General features: G+C 36.4%; 1 protein-coding gene across 3 annotated transcripts in view; it reads left to right on the forward strand.

Moving 5' to 3' along the window:
* FAF1 (Fas associated factor 1) overlaps nt 1–16,357 on the forward strand; it is a 490,154-nt gene that overhangs the window by 158,110 nt on the left and 315,687 nt on the right. For all 3 annotated transcript variants that reach the window (XM_049700116.1, XM_033435552.2, XM_012534460.3), the window contains one exon: nt 16,202–16,248. In XM_049700116.1, coding sequence (XP_049556073.1) covers nt 16,202–16,248 — 47 coding nt within the window. The remainder of the gene's footprint in view (nt 1–16,201; nt 16,249–16,357) is intronic.

Here is a 16,357-nt window from a genome sequence, read left to right on the forward strand (position 1 = left end):
TTTGGGATAGTTTTGGGAAAAGAATTTTGCCCTATATTCAGTGTCATCATCTAAAATTTATCAAAGTATTACAAGTGAGCTAGTGAGTAAGGTGAAGGAAGTGGTTGAAGTGGAATGGAGAGTCTAGTACAATGCTGTTCAATACAGACGCAACTAACCCCATGTAGGTATTTAAGTTTAAAAGAATAATTTAATAATTATGTTAATTATTAAATTATAATTCAGTCCTTGGTCACACTGGCCATGCTTCAAGTGATCAGTAGCTCTGTAGGGCTAGATCATGGCTACAATATCATACAGTGCTGATGATACAGAATATTTCCATCACTGCAGAAAGTTCTGTTGGGTAGCACTAGTCTAGAAGATGTTTTATAGCCTCAGGAATTCAGAGATTTCTAGGAATAATCATATTGGTGGTAGTAGTCAGCCCCCTCCCGCCCCCCCCCACCTCACCCTCCAACTCAGCTGTCACCTTCCCTTCCTCCACATAGACACAGATCAGATGTGGGTTGATTTCTCAGTTCCTAAAATAGACTTAGCGACCCAAGGAACTATAGTAAATATTAGTATTGCTAGTGTATTACAGAGATTTGTATTGTGTTGATCTGATACTCAAAGTACACCCTTTCCTCTATGTTGTTGTCAAGAAATAGACCCCAACTTGCTTTATGATGAAAAGAGCAGGACTTTTTGGACTCAGAGAGGCCTGAGTTTGAATCTACTGTGTGTGATTTTGGATCAATCTCTTAATTTTACAGAATGTCATTTTCCTCATCTGTTAACATGCTTGCTTCATAGAGTGAGGATTAAATGAGATAGGTAATGATGTGTAATTACCTTACATAATGCCTTGCACATGTCAGATGCTCCCTTTCCTCTTCATTCCTCTTAATGTCCCAAAAGACATCTAATAATGCAGATTTATTCACTTAACACTTTCACTCAGAAATTCACCAGAAAATATTTATTGAGCATTTACTATATACAAAGTTCTCTTCTCAGTGCTAGGAAAATAACAGTTAACCAAAACAGATAAGACTCCCTGCCATGACGGAGCTTATATTTTCATAATGGGTGACAGACAGTAAATAATATAAGTAAGTAACATTATATAATGTATCAGAAAATGATAATGCTAAGGAAAAAAAATAAAACAGGGAAGAAGGATATGAAGTATGTTGGGTGGTGGTCTGCAGTTTTTTAGAAAAGGTGGACAGGTGACAGATAAAGACTTGGAGGAAGGGAATTAGCAAGTGAGCCATGTATCTGGGGGCAAGAACGTTTCAGGCCGGGGAAATAGTGACCACAAAAATCCTTACATGAGAAATCAGGCCTGACATTTTTCCAGGAACATCAGGGAGACAAGTATGGCTCAGGAAAGGAGGAGGAGGAGAAATTAGAAAGATTAGGGGAGTGAGGGAGGGAATAAGGAATCTTAAGGATGTTGTCTTTTTATACTAGAGAAAATATCAGTGGAAGATTTTGAGTAGAGCATTGACATGATCTAATAACTTCACTATTAAATAAGAATACACTGAAGGTGAGCAAGGGCAAAGCCAGGAAGTCAACTAGGAGGCTGTTACAATAATGGAGGAGAGAGAAGATGGAGACTTGGACCAGAGTGATAGCAGTGAAATGTGATCAGAATCTGAATGTGTTTTAACATTTCAGCAATCAGAATTTGTTAGTGAGTGGGGAAAGAGGGAATAGTGAGAGAAAGAGACAGTCAAGGATAACTCTGAGGTTTTTGGTTGGACCAACTGGAAGAATGGAGTTGCCATTTATTAAGCGAGTGACACTTTTTATACTCTTCTTAGTGCTGTATTCTTATTTCTCCTCCTGGTTTCCCAAGGTTTGGGCTGTCTTGCCCGTTTGTTATCTGCAATATCTAGCACAATTCTTTGCACAGAGTAACTGCAATATACTTAAATGAATTAAATTGATTTTTAGATGAACATCAGTCTCAAAATAGAGGTAACTGTATTCAGGACTGCTGGTAACCAGGAAGAGTGTTTTCCTTATGTTGCTGCTTATAATATAAAGCATATCTGGTTTGTTGGCTTTGCTCAACCAACTAAAAGTCTTCCCTTGAATGCTGCAGGATGTCTACCTCCATAAAGCCTTCAAACGGCTAACCTTCGGACATTTCTGTTTCTTTTGTGTTTTAGCTTGCCAGTTGAATCTAGAAAAGGCAGATTAGTGGATTTCTCCCTTCCTCTTCCCACAGCTATTGGATAGAGCAGAAGACAGTTATAATAGGTAGAAGAGAGAGAGGTTGTGTAGGCCTTTATGTGATGCTGACCAGAGTCTTAAGTACCATCCTAAGGAAGTACTTGCCTAAGGAAGAGTAAAGAATCCAGGGAAAGAAAGTAAGTGACTGTACCAGAAACTACCTTTCTTGCATTTTGGTTTTAGTAAATGAGATCTCTTGGTTGTCAGTTCGTTTTGATCTTAGCTATGTGGTTCTCCCAGTTTGCTATTTGTTTTTTCATCTGTAGATATTTATTTGACAAGGGTGAGGCTCTCAGTTACCATTAGTTGTCTTAGGATCTGTCTCGTATTCCTTTGTCTTTAATTTGGTTTGCACCAGTCTTGATTCTGCATGTTGGGCTATTTTGATAGTGATATCTGCTTGGAAAGATTCAGTGAACTTTTTTTGCACTAGACTAAAAACAAATTGTGGAATGGTTATATTTCTTAAATTGTTTTGCTTTCTGTTTTCTTCCCCTGAAAAAAAAATCAAATTAGCACTTATTAAAACCAAATATTTGCTATTAGGACCTGTTACAGGATTACCAATTGGAATTCTTTTCTATTGTAAAAGTAAACAGCAAGATTAATAAAAAGAAATTTGAGTTTAGGGTTAGTTGTAGGGGATATTAAAGTACTCGCTTCTACTTTAGTCTGATCATCTTACCTCTAACTGTTAGAGTATGTTGATGATCGTAGACCATTATTTAAATAGTGAAGAGAGAGAGGAAACATCTCCAGAAATAAGTTGTCTACAATTGGTAAGTGTTATGAGTGGAAAATTTTCTATTTTTAAGTAGTGTCCTTTCCTTGCCTTCAAAATTTTGTGATTAAAAACTATTTGTGATTTCAAACAAGGGTAGATCTCAGTATGACAACAGTTACAATAAAAGCAGCTCACCTTTATTGGGTATGTTACTATGTATCGAACACCATTTAAGCATTTTATATATGTTAACAAGTTTCATAAAAACCCAATGTGCAAGTATTGTTATCACCCTGCATTTTACTGATGAGAGAACTGAGACAGAGAGATGTTAAGTGACTTTCTAAAGATTATGCAACTAGTAAATGATGGGGCTGGGATATACGGCTTTCTGGCTCAAGAGCCCTCACTTAGCATATTTAACAACATGTGAGTGAGTTTATGAAGAACCTATGCCTTTAGACATTAAGTAACTTCCAAAATAATAAAGGATTCAGGGGGAAATAATAGATTCTATATGTAATGGCAGACTAACAGACTTTATATGGGTCTCTAAAATGTGTGCTATAAACTGTCTATAGTTGTTCTCAAACTTCGTTGTACATCAGAATCACTTGAGGAGTTTGTGTGTTGTGGGGGAAGATTTCTGGGCCTCATTTCAGACCATCTGAATTTGGATCATTGGGAGCAGGACTTTATATATCTGGATTTCTAGCCCAGCGTGAGGCAGATATTTATGCACCACTAATGTACAGCACATAACAAAACTGATTAAAACAAAAACACCATGTAATGGGGATGGATAATTATGGTGGCTAACATTTGCAGAGTGTTTTTCTTGTATTATCTCATTTAATCCTTATAACAGCCATACGAAATAAGTTGGTATTATTACCTCCACTTTATAGATGGGAAACTAAATCTTAGAGTAGTCAAGTTAACATGATGAAAGTCACACAGGTAATAAATATATAATAGAACCAGGATTTGAAAACAGACTTAAACTACAGAACATAGAAATTCCCTTAATTGACCTAGTTAAATTATAGTAGATCATAGGTCATAGAGAACTAAATACTGAATATGAATTGTTGCTGTAGTTTTTTTCTTTGCTTAAAAACAAAGATATAAAATTAATATATAGGGACTTCCCTGGTGGTCTAGTGGTTAGGACTTCATGCTTCCAATGCAGGGGGCCCAGTTTCGATCCCTGGTCTGGGAACTAAGATCCCACATGCCACACGGCCAAAAAATAAATAACTAAATAAAATAAAATAAAATGAATATATAAAAATTAGCATTTGCATGCCATCTGCCTTTTATCCATTTTCTATTAATGGCAATAAATTATCATACCTGGTGGATTCTCTAAGGCCAACATTTCAGTATTAACAACTTGGTTGATGCATATATGTAACTGTAACTGAGGTTTGTATTGAAGCTCAGGTGCCCATATATATCTCCTTCTACTTCTCTGATACTTCTGTTTAATATTTTCTCTGATTTTTCCTACATGCTACGTAAATGTTGGCATTCCAAAGGTTCCATCAGTGAAGGCTTTTCTTTGTTCACGCTACCTCTCATTTTGGGTAAACTCAATCCACACCTAAGACTTTTGCAAATACTTTTTAAACACTATTGAGATATAAGACACATAATATATACCATCTTAACCACTTTTAAGTATGCAGTTCAATAGCATTAAATATATACACATTGTTGAGAAACAGATCTCTAGAACTTTTTCATTGTGCAAAACTGAAACTCTGTACCCATTAAACTATAAGCCCCCCTCTGCCCCCCAGCTCTTGGTAGCCACCATTCTATGTACTTTCAGTTTCCATGAATTTGATTACTCTAGGTACCTTATATAAGTGGAATCATACAGTATTTGTTATTTTTTGGCTGGCTTATTTCACTTAGCACAGTGTTCTCACAATTTATCCATACAGTAGCCCGTGACAGTATTTCCTTCCTTTTTAAGGCTGCATAATATTCCATTGTTTGTATGTACCACTTTTTTTTTAATCCATTACCATTGCTGGACATTTGGGTTGCTTCTGCCTCTTAGTTATTGTGAATAATGTTGCTGTGAACATGAGTATACAAATATCTTTTTTGAGACCCTGATTTCAATTATTTTAGATATATAACTAGAAGTGAGATTGCTGGATCATTTGGTAGTTCTGTTTTTCCCCAAATATGTTTAAAGTGAATGACTCATGACTCCAAACTCTGTATCTCGAACTCACACATTTTAAGATTCTTAACAATCTATTGGACATCTCTGTGTGAATGTCCCATGTGTACTTTAAAATCAACATGCCTAAAACTGGAAGGCTCAAACCTCCCTATCCTTCTCAGCCTGTTCCTTTGCTCATGTTCTATGGCATTTTCATTTATTCACTTGTGTATTCAGTGTATATTAACTCACACCACCTAGGTACTAGGCCCTTTTGTTTATGATGAGGGCACATCAGTGAACAAAATAAAGTTATTTGGAACTTATATTCTGGTCAGGGAAGACAGATAACAAACAAGGAGACAGTAGGGTTAAGGAAAGCCTTTCTGAGATGACCGTTGAGTAGAAACCTGACTGAAGTGAGAGAGTGAGGTATGTGGATATCTAAAGGAATAGCATTCCAGACAAAGGGAAGAATAAGTTAAGGAGTTTAATGTGGGAGCATGCTTGGCTTGCGCAGGAAATTGTAAGGAAACCAGAACAACTCAGCGGGGTTAGTAGAAGATGATGTCAGAGAGAGAGAGAGAGAGAGAGAGAGAGAAAATATGTAGTCTTATAAGGTCAGAATAAGGACTTTGACTTCGATTCTGATGATATGGGAAGGCATAAGAGTATTTTGAGTAGGAAAAGGGTTTTATTTGACTTGACATTTATAAGCATCATGCTGGCTGCTATGTGAATAGGCAGCAAGTGTGTGGGGCAAGGATGTTTGGAGACTATTGGAATACTACTCCAGAGGAAAGATGATGATTTAGACCAGGGTGGAAGCAGAGAAGGTTGGTGAGATTCTACATTTTGGACATAGAATAAAGAATTCCTCATAGATTGGATGTGGAGTATGTGAGAAAGAAAAGAATTGAGGATGACTACATGATTTTTGACTTGAGCAATGGAATCATTAGAATTGCATACCATTTTTAATGATTGAGAGGACTGGGGCAGGAGCAGTCACCCAAGTCAGAAGCCTGCACATCATTTCCAGCAGTATTTCCCTTTTCAATTCACACCTCGCAGTGCTACCCAAATGATTTTCCTAAAAGGCAAATTTGAGTTGCAGCAGTTGCCTCCCCTTTATCTTCAGATTAAGTAAAACTTTTAATGCCTTTATCCTGCCTCTCATAATCTAACTCTTACTTAATTTTCCAGCCGGCCTCTCACTGCTTCCTGATGCAAACCATTGCTGAAGCCACACAGGACTACTTTTAGCTTCCTGGGTAGTCTAAGTAGATTCATACAGTGCAGTTAAAAACAAAATCTCTTCTGAATGCTCTCAGTCAAATTTCTTTTCCGTAGAAGAGCCTTGTTTTTTTTTTTTTGCGGTACGTGGGCCTCTCACTGCTGTGGCCTCTCCCATTGCGGAGCACAGGCTCTGGACACGCAGGCTCAGCAGCCATGGCTCACGGGCCCAGCCGCTCCGCAGCATGTGGGATCTTCCCGGACCGGGGCACGAACCCGTGTCCCCTGCATCGGCAGGCGGACCCTCAACCACTGCGCCACCAGGGAAGCCCCCGAACCTTGTTTTAATACTTGATTCAAATCCATTCTTCCCAGCTTTTCTCCGAACATTCACATTACTTCCACTTTTTTGCCTTTAGAGTATCTTATATATTTCTCTATTGAAGTCCATAATAAATGGAGGAAAGAGTCATCAGCTTTGGAGTCACACAGTGGAGTACTTGAGAAAAATTTAGAGAAGAGTATCATAGTGATTAATGTATTTGGAAAATAGGAATTTGAAGGTACATTTAGAAGAATTTAAATATAGTAGATTGTTAGAAATGGTCTGTTACAGATATGAAAAATTAAATAATTATTTATGAAACATGATTTTCCTTTCTGCCCAGAAAGAAAGAGGGGGAAATGGTATTAAGCATCTTTTGGGGGCCTCATTGGCTTCCAGCCATAATCTCATGGTCTTTCTTTAGTGTGGACACTTAAATCTATTGTTTCTTTGCCCCGTCATATCTGTAGCTGGGGAAATTTTCATCCCAAAATAGATCTCTTTCTCATAGCTCGCTTCATTAACATCATGTTAATGAGGTTTGTGAAATAATAGAGATTTATATTGGTCTGTCCTGGTTCCTGGCACAGAGCTTCTAAAACCCTTGTAATTTCCTAAGTGATAAGAGTAGCATTTTTTTGTTTTAATATTTGGTCTTTGACCCTGGTTCCTGACAAAGAGCTCCCAGATCCCTTGGAACTTCCTGGGTGATAGGTGTGTCTTTTGTTTTAATGAGGAGACTCTTGGGCTTGTGAATAACTTCAGGAAAGGGGCCAGTCAGAAAAGGGCCACCAGAAAGACCAAGCCATGATTAGAAGCTTGGAAATTTCAGTTCCACCTCCTATCCTCTAGGAAGGGGAGGGGGCTGGAGATTGAGTTAATGATCGATCATGCCTACATGTTGAAGCATTTGTAAAAATACCAGTAGTACAGGTTGGGGGAGCTTCTGGGCTGGTGAACACATAGGAGGGTGGCATGCCTGGAGAGAGCATGAAGCTCCGTGCCCCTTCCCACATACCTCGCCCTATTCATCTCTTCCATCTGGCTGCTCTTGAGTTATATCCTTTTATAATAAGCTGGTAATCTAGTAAGTAAAATGTTTCCCTGAGTTCTGTGAGCCCTAGCAAATTAATCGAATTGAGGAGCGGGTTGTGGAAATCTCCGATTTATAGCTGATTGGTCAGAAGCACAGGTGACAGCCTGAACTTGCAATTAGCATCTGAATTAGGAACTGTCTTGTGGGACTGAGCCCTTAACATGTGGGATCTGATTCTGTCTCTAGGAAGATAGTGTCAGAATTGAGTTAAGTTACAAGGACACCTACCTGCTGTTACAGAATTGCTTGATGTGTGGAAAACCCACACATATGGTGTCAGAAATGAAGTAGAGTTGTAGTAGACTGTGGAGCGTTCTTTCCCCATACAAGGTCAAAGGTGAAAATTCCACAATTCACAGCTGTAAGATGATGGTCTCTTTCAGAATTTCTCATTGACCCAATTTATGGCAAAAACATGAGAGGAGGATGATTCTGTCTTATTCACAACTGTTTTTTCCTCAGTACTTAGAATAGTTCCAGGTTAGTAATTAAATATTTGTTGAATGGGTTATAATGGTAGAATGAATGAATGAATGCAGTATTCGAATGCATGAATAAGATGAATGATTGCTGTGTCAGTACAACACAATGAAAAGTCATTGAGAAAAGGGTGGTGTGAGTCAGTTAAATTTTCTTGGAGAAAATGATTCAAGTCTGGGTCTTGAGCTCCACTAGTCCACAGTAGGCATTCCTTCCTTTGTGATCCCATACTGTTTCTCATGCTGGATTGAAATTGTTTCTGTAACTGCTCAACCTGGGAGGAATGTGTCTTGTCATCCTTGTATTCCCTCCAGTGTCTAAAACACTGCCTTGATTATGGAGAAGAGAAAGCCTGGGTTTTGTTGGAAGAATTCACTTGATGGCAAGATCAGAGTTGTAAATGCTAAAATACTAGTACTTTGTGGGTTTGACACCTATTATTTAGATATTTTGAAAATACTTGAAATCTGACATACCATAGAGTAATGATTTCAAATTAAAAGTGCACTAATTTAGAAAGCATTTTTCTATACTATAATATTTTCAAGAGATAGAAACAATGCTAATATTATAATCATAATTATTCTGGTTCACAGGCTTTCTAAACATGTGGAACATGCGGAGTTGCCTATACTATTCTATCTGGTAATAATATATATATATATAAAAATATATATGATTATATATAATGAAAATGTATTTGTCATTTCTATTTTCATAAATTTTAAAATTTAACAGGTTTTCTTTTTCTACTTGTATATAAATTCTTATATTTGAAATGTATTAAGTGTTTAGTTTCACTGATTTGCAATCAGTAATTAATTTAGAGATTGACCAGCTGAGGAGACTGCTATAAGAATTAAGCTAATGATAATGCTATGACATAATTGTTGAAGACTGGAAAAATGGTGGTCTGTTAGTAACTTAACATGTATTGTATTAAGTTTGTCACGTAACCTCATCTAATCTCGGTTTATCAGTCTTTGAATACAAAGTAGAATTTGGGAGGGAGGATAGGAAGCAGGGTTTATTGGAATGTTGCTGAGAAGCTCACACATTTGAAAGAAAGCTTGAACAACCAAACCAAGTCTTAGGAAAACCAGTAAACCGAGTTGCTCTGTCAGAAACTTATCACTGAGCACCGTTGTCAGGACACATCTTCAACTAGCTAGTCACTTGTTCAAGAGCCACATTCCCAGGGGAGCCTGATTGGTCTAGATTGAGTCACCATGATTAATATATTTTCAGTATCACATGGGATGAGGCAGGAGTAGTAGTTCTCCAAAAGAAACACATGATCTGTATCAAAAGGAAAAAGGGAAGTGATGATGGGTTGGTACAAACCACAGATGGGGCACAATAATAGCTAATGGGACAATATATGCATCTGAGATTGCATTTTTCTAGTGTTTCATGAAACTGAATTAAACCGGAGTTTTAATGTAATTTTGTTAAATCAACTTTGTCAATGACTAATTTATATACGTATACAGATTTTAATTGTATACAACTCTATGAGTTTTGATAAGTGTACACATTGTGTATGTATACATTGTGTATCCAGTCCCCCTCCCTTCAAGATTTCCATCATATTAGAAAATTTGTTCTCTTTTCCTGTCAGTAACCCTCAACGCTGCTGCAGGCAATCATTGATCTGATTTATATTGCCACATTTTGGTAGTTTTGTCTGTTCTAAAACTTCATATAAATGGAATCATATACTATGCAATCTTTTGTGTCTGGCATTGTTTACTCAACATAATATTTGAGGTTCATCCATATTGTTGCCTGTATCAAAAGTTCACTTTTATTATTGAATAACAGTCCTTTGTGTGAATATGCCACAGTCTTGTTTATTCATTGGTTGATGGATATTTTGGTTGTATCTAGTGTTTTGGTATTATGAATAAAGTGGCTATGAATATTTGTATACTAGTCTTTGGTGGACATACGTTTTTATTTCTCTTGGGTAAATTCCTCAGAGTGGAATTGTGGTACTATATGTTAAGTGTTTGTTTAACTTTATATAAAACTGTCAAACTGTTTCCAAAGTAGTTGTGCCATTTTACATTCCCATCAGCAATGTGTGAGAGTTCTAGTCCTCCAAATCCTCACCATCATTTGGTGGTGCTAGTCTTTTTAATTTCAGCCATTTTAGTGTGTGTGAAGAAGATTTCTTTGTGGTTCTCTTTTTAAAAATTAACTGTATTGATAATAAAATGAACCCATTTTAAGTGTACAATTTGATGAGTTTCGACAGATGTAAGTACCTACATTACTACCACCACCACAGTCATTATCCCTAAATTTCCCTATTGTCCCTTCCATATCATTCCCCATTAATCCTAAGGAATCCTCTATCTGCCTTCTTTAACTAGAGATTAAAATGATCTTTCCTAGAGTTTCACATACCCGAAATCATATAGAATTTTCTCGTGTCTGACTTCATTCATTTAGCATAATGTTTTTGAGATGTACCCATGTAGTTGAATGTATCTGTAGTATGTTCCTTTTTATTGCTGAGTAGAGTTCCAGTGCACGCAGACAGTGTGGTACACCCAAAACAACATTTACCTGTTGTTGGGCATTTGGGCTGCTTCTGGCTATTGGGTATTGTGATTAAAGCTGCCATGAATATTAGTATACGAGTCTTTGGGAAATATGTTTTTATTTCTTTTAGATAAATACTTAAAAGTAATATTGCTAGGTTATATGTTTACCTTTATATATAAAACAGTTTTGAAAGTGATTGTACAATATATGAAACTTCCTGTTCAATGTTATTGCCAAAACTTGTATCATCCTATTTAATTTTAGCCATTTTAATAGGTATGTGGTGGTCTCTTATCATGGTTTTAATTTGCATTTCTATGATGACTATTTAATGTGAACAGCTTTTTATATGCTTATTGGCTATTCATATATCTTTTTTTGAGAAGTTTCTGTTCAAATCTTTTGCCCATTTTCTTACTGACTTGTTTGTCATCTTATTGAGTTATAAGAATTCTTTTTATATTCTGAATATAAATCCCTTCTTGGATATTTATACATAGCACATAGTTTTACCAGTCCGTGACTTACCTTTTCATTTTCTTAGAGGTGTCTTTCAAAGAGCAAATTTTGAAATTCATCATTTTTTTCTTTCATCTTTTGCCTACCCAGTGTTGTCAGGATTTCCCACTGTGTTTTCTTGGTGTCCTCATTTGTAAAATGAGGGGGTAATATGAGAGTTAAATGATCTAATATGAATAAATCACCTAGAGAATCATAGCACCTAGTAAAAACTATATAATGTTAGCTACCTTTATTGTTACTACAACTCCTTTACTGAGAAGTTATCATTGAAATTTTTGGATGCTGTCTGTACATCCCTGTCTCATCTCCCTCCCCTCTCAAGAAATCTCACTGGCATTTTCTTCAGGGGTCAATTGTTTAAAAATATAAAAAGACCAAAGCCAAGATTTTCTATATGCGTAGGGGATGATTTATATTAGATGCTGTAGTTTTCAAAATTTATTTATTTATTTATTTATTTAGGATGCTGTAGTTTTATAATCTACCAGTTTGCCATTTCCCTTCCCCCAAAAGATCTGAAGCCCACCATGAGTGTCATGGTTTTCTGCTTCTGTTAAGGCTGAAGATAAGAATATTTCTTACAGCCACCTCTGACCTTGACTTCCACTATACTTTAAACATACCTCACATGTCTTCCAGTGGACTCTGAGAAATGACGATTCAGAGGGTGTTGTCAAGTTTTGCTAAAGAGAACTTAGAGGCTGGGATTCTAATTGTGGTAAATTAACTGATTAAAAATGTCATGGACATAATTAGCATAAAAGCAATAATAGTTATACCAAAATGGATTTTCATACTACCATAAACTAGGTCAAGGCAAGATACTGTTTTTTAAATATGTTGCAGTCTGCTGAAGATCCACAGTAGTGTGTTTGAGTCGGTCCCAGAAATAGAAATATTGTGTTTATTCTCTGGTTCTTTGGCCAGATATTTAATCATTCCCTATTATTATATTCCTGTTTATAGGATGAGAGATATAATATCTTCCTAGCCAAAAAAGAAAAACAAGAAAACAAAAACAAATTAGCAATGGGATTATTTACATTTAGCAAATGATATGTGGTTCTTATGTGATCAGTATCATTTCTAGTCTATAATCTAGGTTTTTCTAAATCTAATCTCTTTTCTAAAGGTATCCCCTCTATCTGTGCTCTCCTGAGCCCTAGATCAGGTACCAGGCATACCCAAAGTCTAGCATGGTGCCTGGCAATGAATAGGCCTTTGGTAAGTGTGTTGAACCAAACTTTTAATTTTACCCTTTATTTCTTGAGTCTTTATTGTTTCCCTTTCCATGAATTCTCTTTGAACTCAAGCAATCACTATTCTTTAAAAAAAAGGCAAACAAAAACTTATCGTAGCCATTCTTCTTGCAGGTCCTATCTTTATACTTCTCATATTGTTTCAAGAATCAGTTTTACTTACTTTCTTATTTCCCTTGTATTTCTTAGCCTTTTATGATATAGTTTTTGCTAAAACCGTTTTCAAATATGTCTAACAGTCTCTTCTTAGGCCTCATTATATTAGACTATTTTCACATTTTTTATTTTGTCTAATCCCTCCTTATAGTACTTTCACTGCCTCTCTGTGACATATTCCTGGTCCTTCCCCTCCTATCTAACCCTTCCATTTTTGTTGTTTTGTTTTGTTTTGTTTTTAGCTTTCTCTTCTCTTTTTTTTACATATATGAATTCCCCAAGATTCTTTGTCTCACTTTTCTTCACCAGAGAGTAAAGGAGGGAGAGAATTAAAGTATTCCTAGGGCTTCAAATAAGCAGGTGTTTTACTTAATCTAGCTCTGATTTTTAAAATTACTTTTTTGTCTCCTTTTGGATATTACCTGAACTTCTCATAGTAAAATTAATTGTTGAATGGATTTTTTTCCGTGCTAGAAGACATGCTATGTTATGTCCATTAGTATATCTGGTACATAGTTGGCACTTACAGTCATTCCTCGGTATCCATGAGGGATCTCTTCCAGGTGTCCCTGGGGATACCAAAATCCACAGATGCTCAAGCTCAAGTCTCCGAGTGGTTCTGTATCCTCGGATTTAGCTAACTGTGGATTGTGTAGTACTGTCGAATGTATTTATTGAAAACAACAACAACAAACCGAGTATTAGTGGACCTGTGTGCGGTTCAAACCTGTGTAGTTCAAGGGTCAAAAGGGTCAACTGCAGTACATATTTGTGAAGTCAACAAATGATATCCTACTATTACCTCAAAGTTAACATTGTTCAAAGTCGAATTCATCTGAAATTTTCCTTTGCTTCTACATCTACCTATTATTCAGTGTCCATATCAAATGCTGTCCCTTTTCTGAAACTTTCCTTAATCCTCACAGTCAAAAAGCACTCTCCCTATCCTATATTTCTTTAGCAAATCATACTTTTATTGTATCTTCATTCTGAATTACATTTTACTTATTTATGTACAGAGTTTATTATGTACATAAGGTTGAGGTCAGGGATTAACATTCTATCCAAAAGCAAATACATTATTTAAAATAATATAAGATCTTAGAAGAGGAAAAGGGTTGAAAGTGAAGGCGTGGGGACTTCCCTGGTGGTCCAGTGGGTAAGACTATGTGCTCCCAATGCAGGGGGCCCGGGTTCGAGCCCTGGTCGGGGAACTAGATCCCGCATGCATGCCGCAACTAAGAGTGCACGTGCTGCAACTAAGGAGTCCACAACTAAGCGTCTGCATGCCGCAACTAAGACATGGCACAGCCAAAATAAATAAATAAATAAATATTTAAAAAAGAAAGTGGAGGTGTGTCATGGTACCTTCTGAATAGTATTGCCCCCTTCCCCATCTTGCTACTTTTCATTTACCCTTCAGTCTTAGTTGAGACATTATTTCATCCAGGAAGCTTTCTGTGAGCCTTAAGCAAGTCTTCACTGTGCTGCTTTTCTTTGTACTCCTCTAGCATCATTCATTTAGCAAATGATTATTGAGTACCTTTTATGTGCTGGCATTGTGCCAGGCAGCGGGAATTAAAGTGGTGAACAAAATTGTTATCATCTCTTCCATCATGGAGCCTACAGTCTAGTGAGAAAGACAGACATAAAACAAATAATCACCAAATAAGTAATTATCAATTGCTATGAAGAAAAAGTACAGGGTTCTTTGTGAGAGTAAACCTATTGGGGGGGGTGTTGATCAGTGAAGAATTTTTGGAAAAAGTATATCTAACAAAAACATCAATTATGATGATTGAGATTCAGCCAGACAAAGGATAGGGAAAAGGGCATTCCATGCAGATACAGTATCTTAAAAGGCCCTAAGAAATAAACAAAAAACTTGATGCCTTTAAGGAACAAAAAGGCAGGGCCATTTTGGCTGAAAATGTAGTATTTACTCATACAGATGAGAAAACTGAGGCTCAGGGAGGTTCAATGAGTATAGAATATATACTAAGGTCATCAAAGTAATAAATGGGAGAATCTAGATTCAAATTTTGGACTTTATAAATTCTTAGTGTTCTTTCCATTATACCTTGGCATTCCCTAGTGAAAATTTGAACAAAATCTTTCCAAACTCTGGTGTTTTGTTTCTTTTCCAACATCATAGAATATTCTCTGACCATTTTCTATTTTTTAACAAAGAAGATATTTGTATGTGGAACCATTGCTGTCAACAGAAAAGGGATAATTGACCTGGCACCAGGCAGGGATGCTTCTATTGAATTTGTGGCTTTGAAAACTGATTTTAGCATTTCCTTGACTCTAAGGATTTATGAGCCTCCAGAGTTGTCAGGGTTCTATGGTATCCACTGTCTTTAATAATCTGTGGATTTCTTTGATTTTTGCCAGTGGAGCGTTAAAACTTTCAAAATTCATAGCAAGTGTCTTACACTCTACGTTGTTTCCATTCAACACTATAACTTTGTAAACTTGACCTACCTCTGGCATATATTTAAGCTAATGTTTCACAAAATACACAAACTCCTTTTTGCAGTTGATCTCCACGCAGCTGATAAAATATCCAAGTGTTAGCTTCCCCCCTCCTCCCATTTTGATGTGGATGTGGATGGGAAGGGGGAGGGAAGAAGTTGTTATGATGCAAAGGCAAAGTTGGAAGAGTCATTTTTTTCCTCCAGAGAATCTTCTCTATTACCCTGTAATGACGTACCCACAATCCAGGATGTAACAGCCTGTTTGCTTAGTAGCCTTCAAAAATGTCCAAATCATGGCAAATGTGTTTACCTATGTTCTAGGTAATTGGTGACTTGTTAGCTTAGAGACCAATTTCAGGAATGTTTTATGTAAGGAGACTCCCCCAGGGATGCTCCTGCTCCTTTTGTAACCTGATGTAATTGTCCTGTGTTTATCAAAGACCTTTTGATACATTTTTTCCTTCTAAGTATTCTTTTCTTTAAGAATAATGATTTTAACACAACACAATGAATTTCATTCCTGAGCTAATTTAAAAATTCTTATTGGCATTTTTCATTTGTGATTTTATATCTTGCTCCTCTCAATCTGAGGAAGGAAATAATGTTAAAAGATTACTTTAAGGTACTGATTTTACTTGTTTTAACACCCTTAAACATTGGTTTTGTGGGTGTTTTGCTTGAATGAGGACTGTGGAATTAAGCTTTTTATGACTCAAGGTTTGGGGATATTAGATGCCAAATGTATATTTTTTAAATTATCTAAAACACAGTTTTATTATAGAGAGGGAGAAAAACATTTAATGGAGAATATTTTTTATCACTAAGGAGACACTTATTATTTTGTTTAAATTTTCAGAGTATACTTATTTTCCTTTACAGTGTTTTCCACCCCACTCCACTCCACCCCTGAGCATTTTTCTGTTTCTTTAAATGTCTTCTCTGTTTTTTGTTTGCAGGCAGCTATCAATGGTGTAATACCCCAGGAAAATGGCATTCTGAGAAGGTATGTTGTAAGGTACTTAGTAGTAAAATGAGAATTTAGCAAAGCAAAAAAGACAGTTGTTAATTTTTTTGGTTTCACTTTTTGATAGAGCACTTTGTGGTGATATTTG

This window comes from Orcinus orca, chromosome 1 (genome assembly GCF_937001465.1).
Source record: "Orcinus orca chromosome 1, mOrcOrc1.1, whole genome shotgun sequence".
Lineage (NCBI taxonomy): Eukaryota > Metazoa > Chordata > Mammalia > Artiodactyla > Delphinidae > Orcinus > Orcinus orca.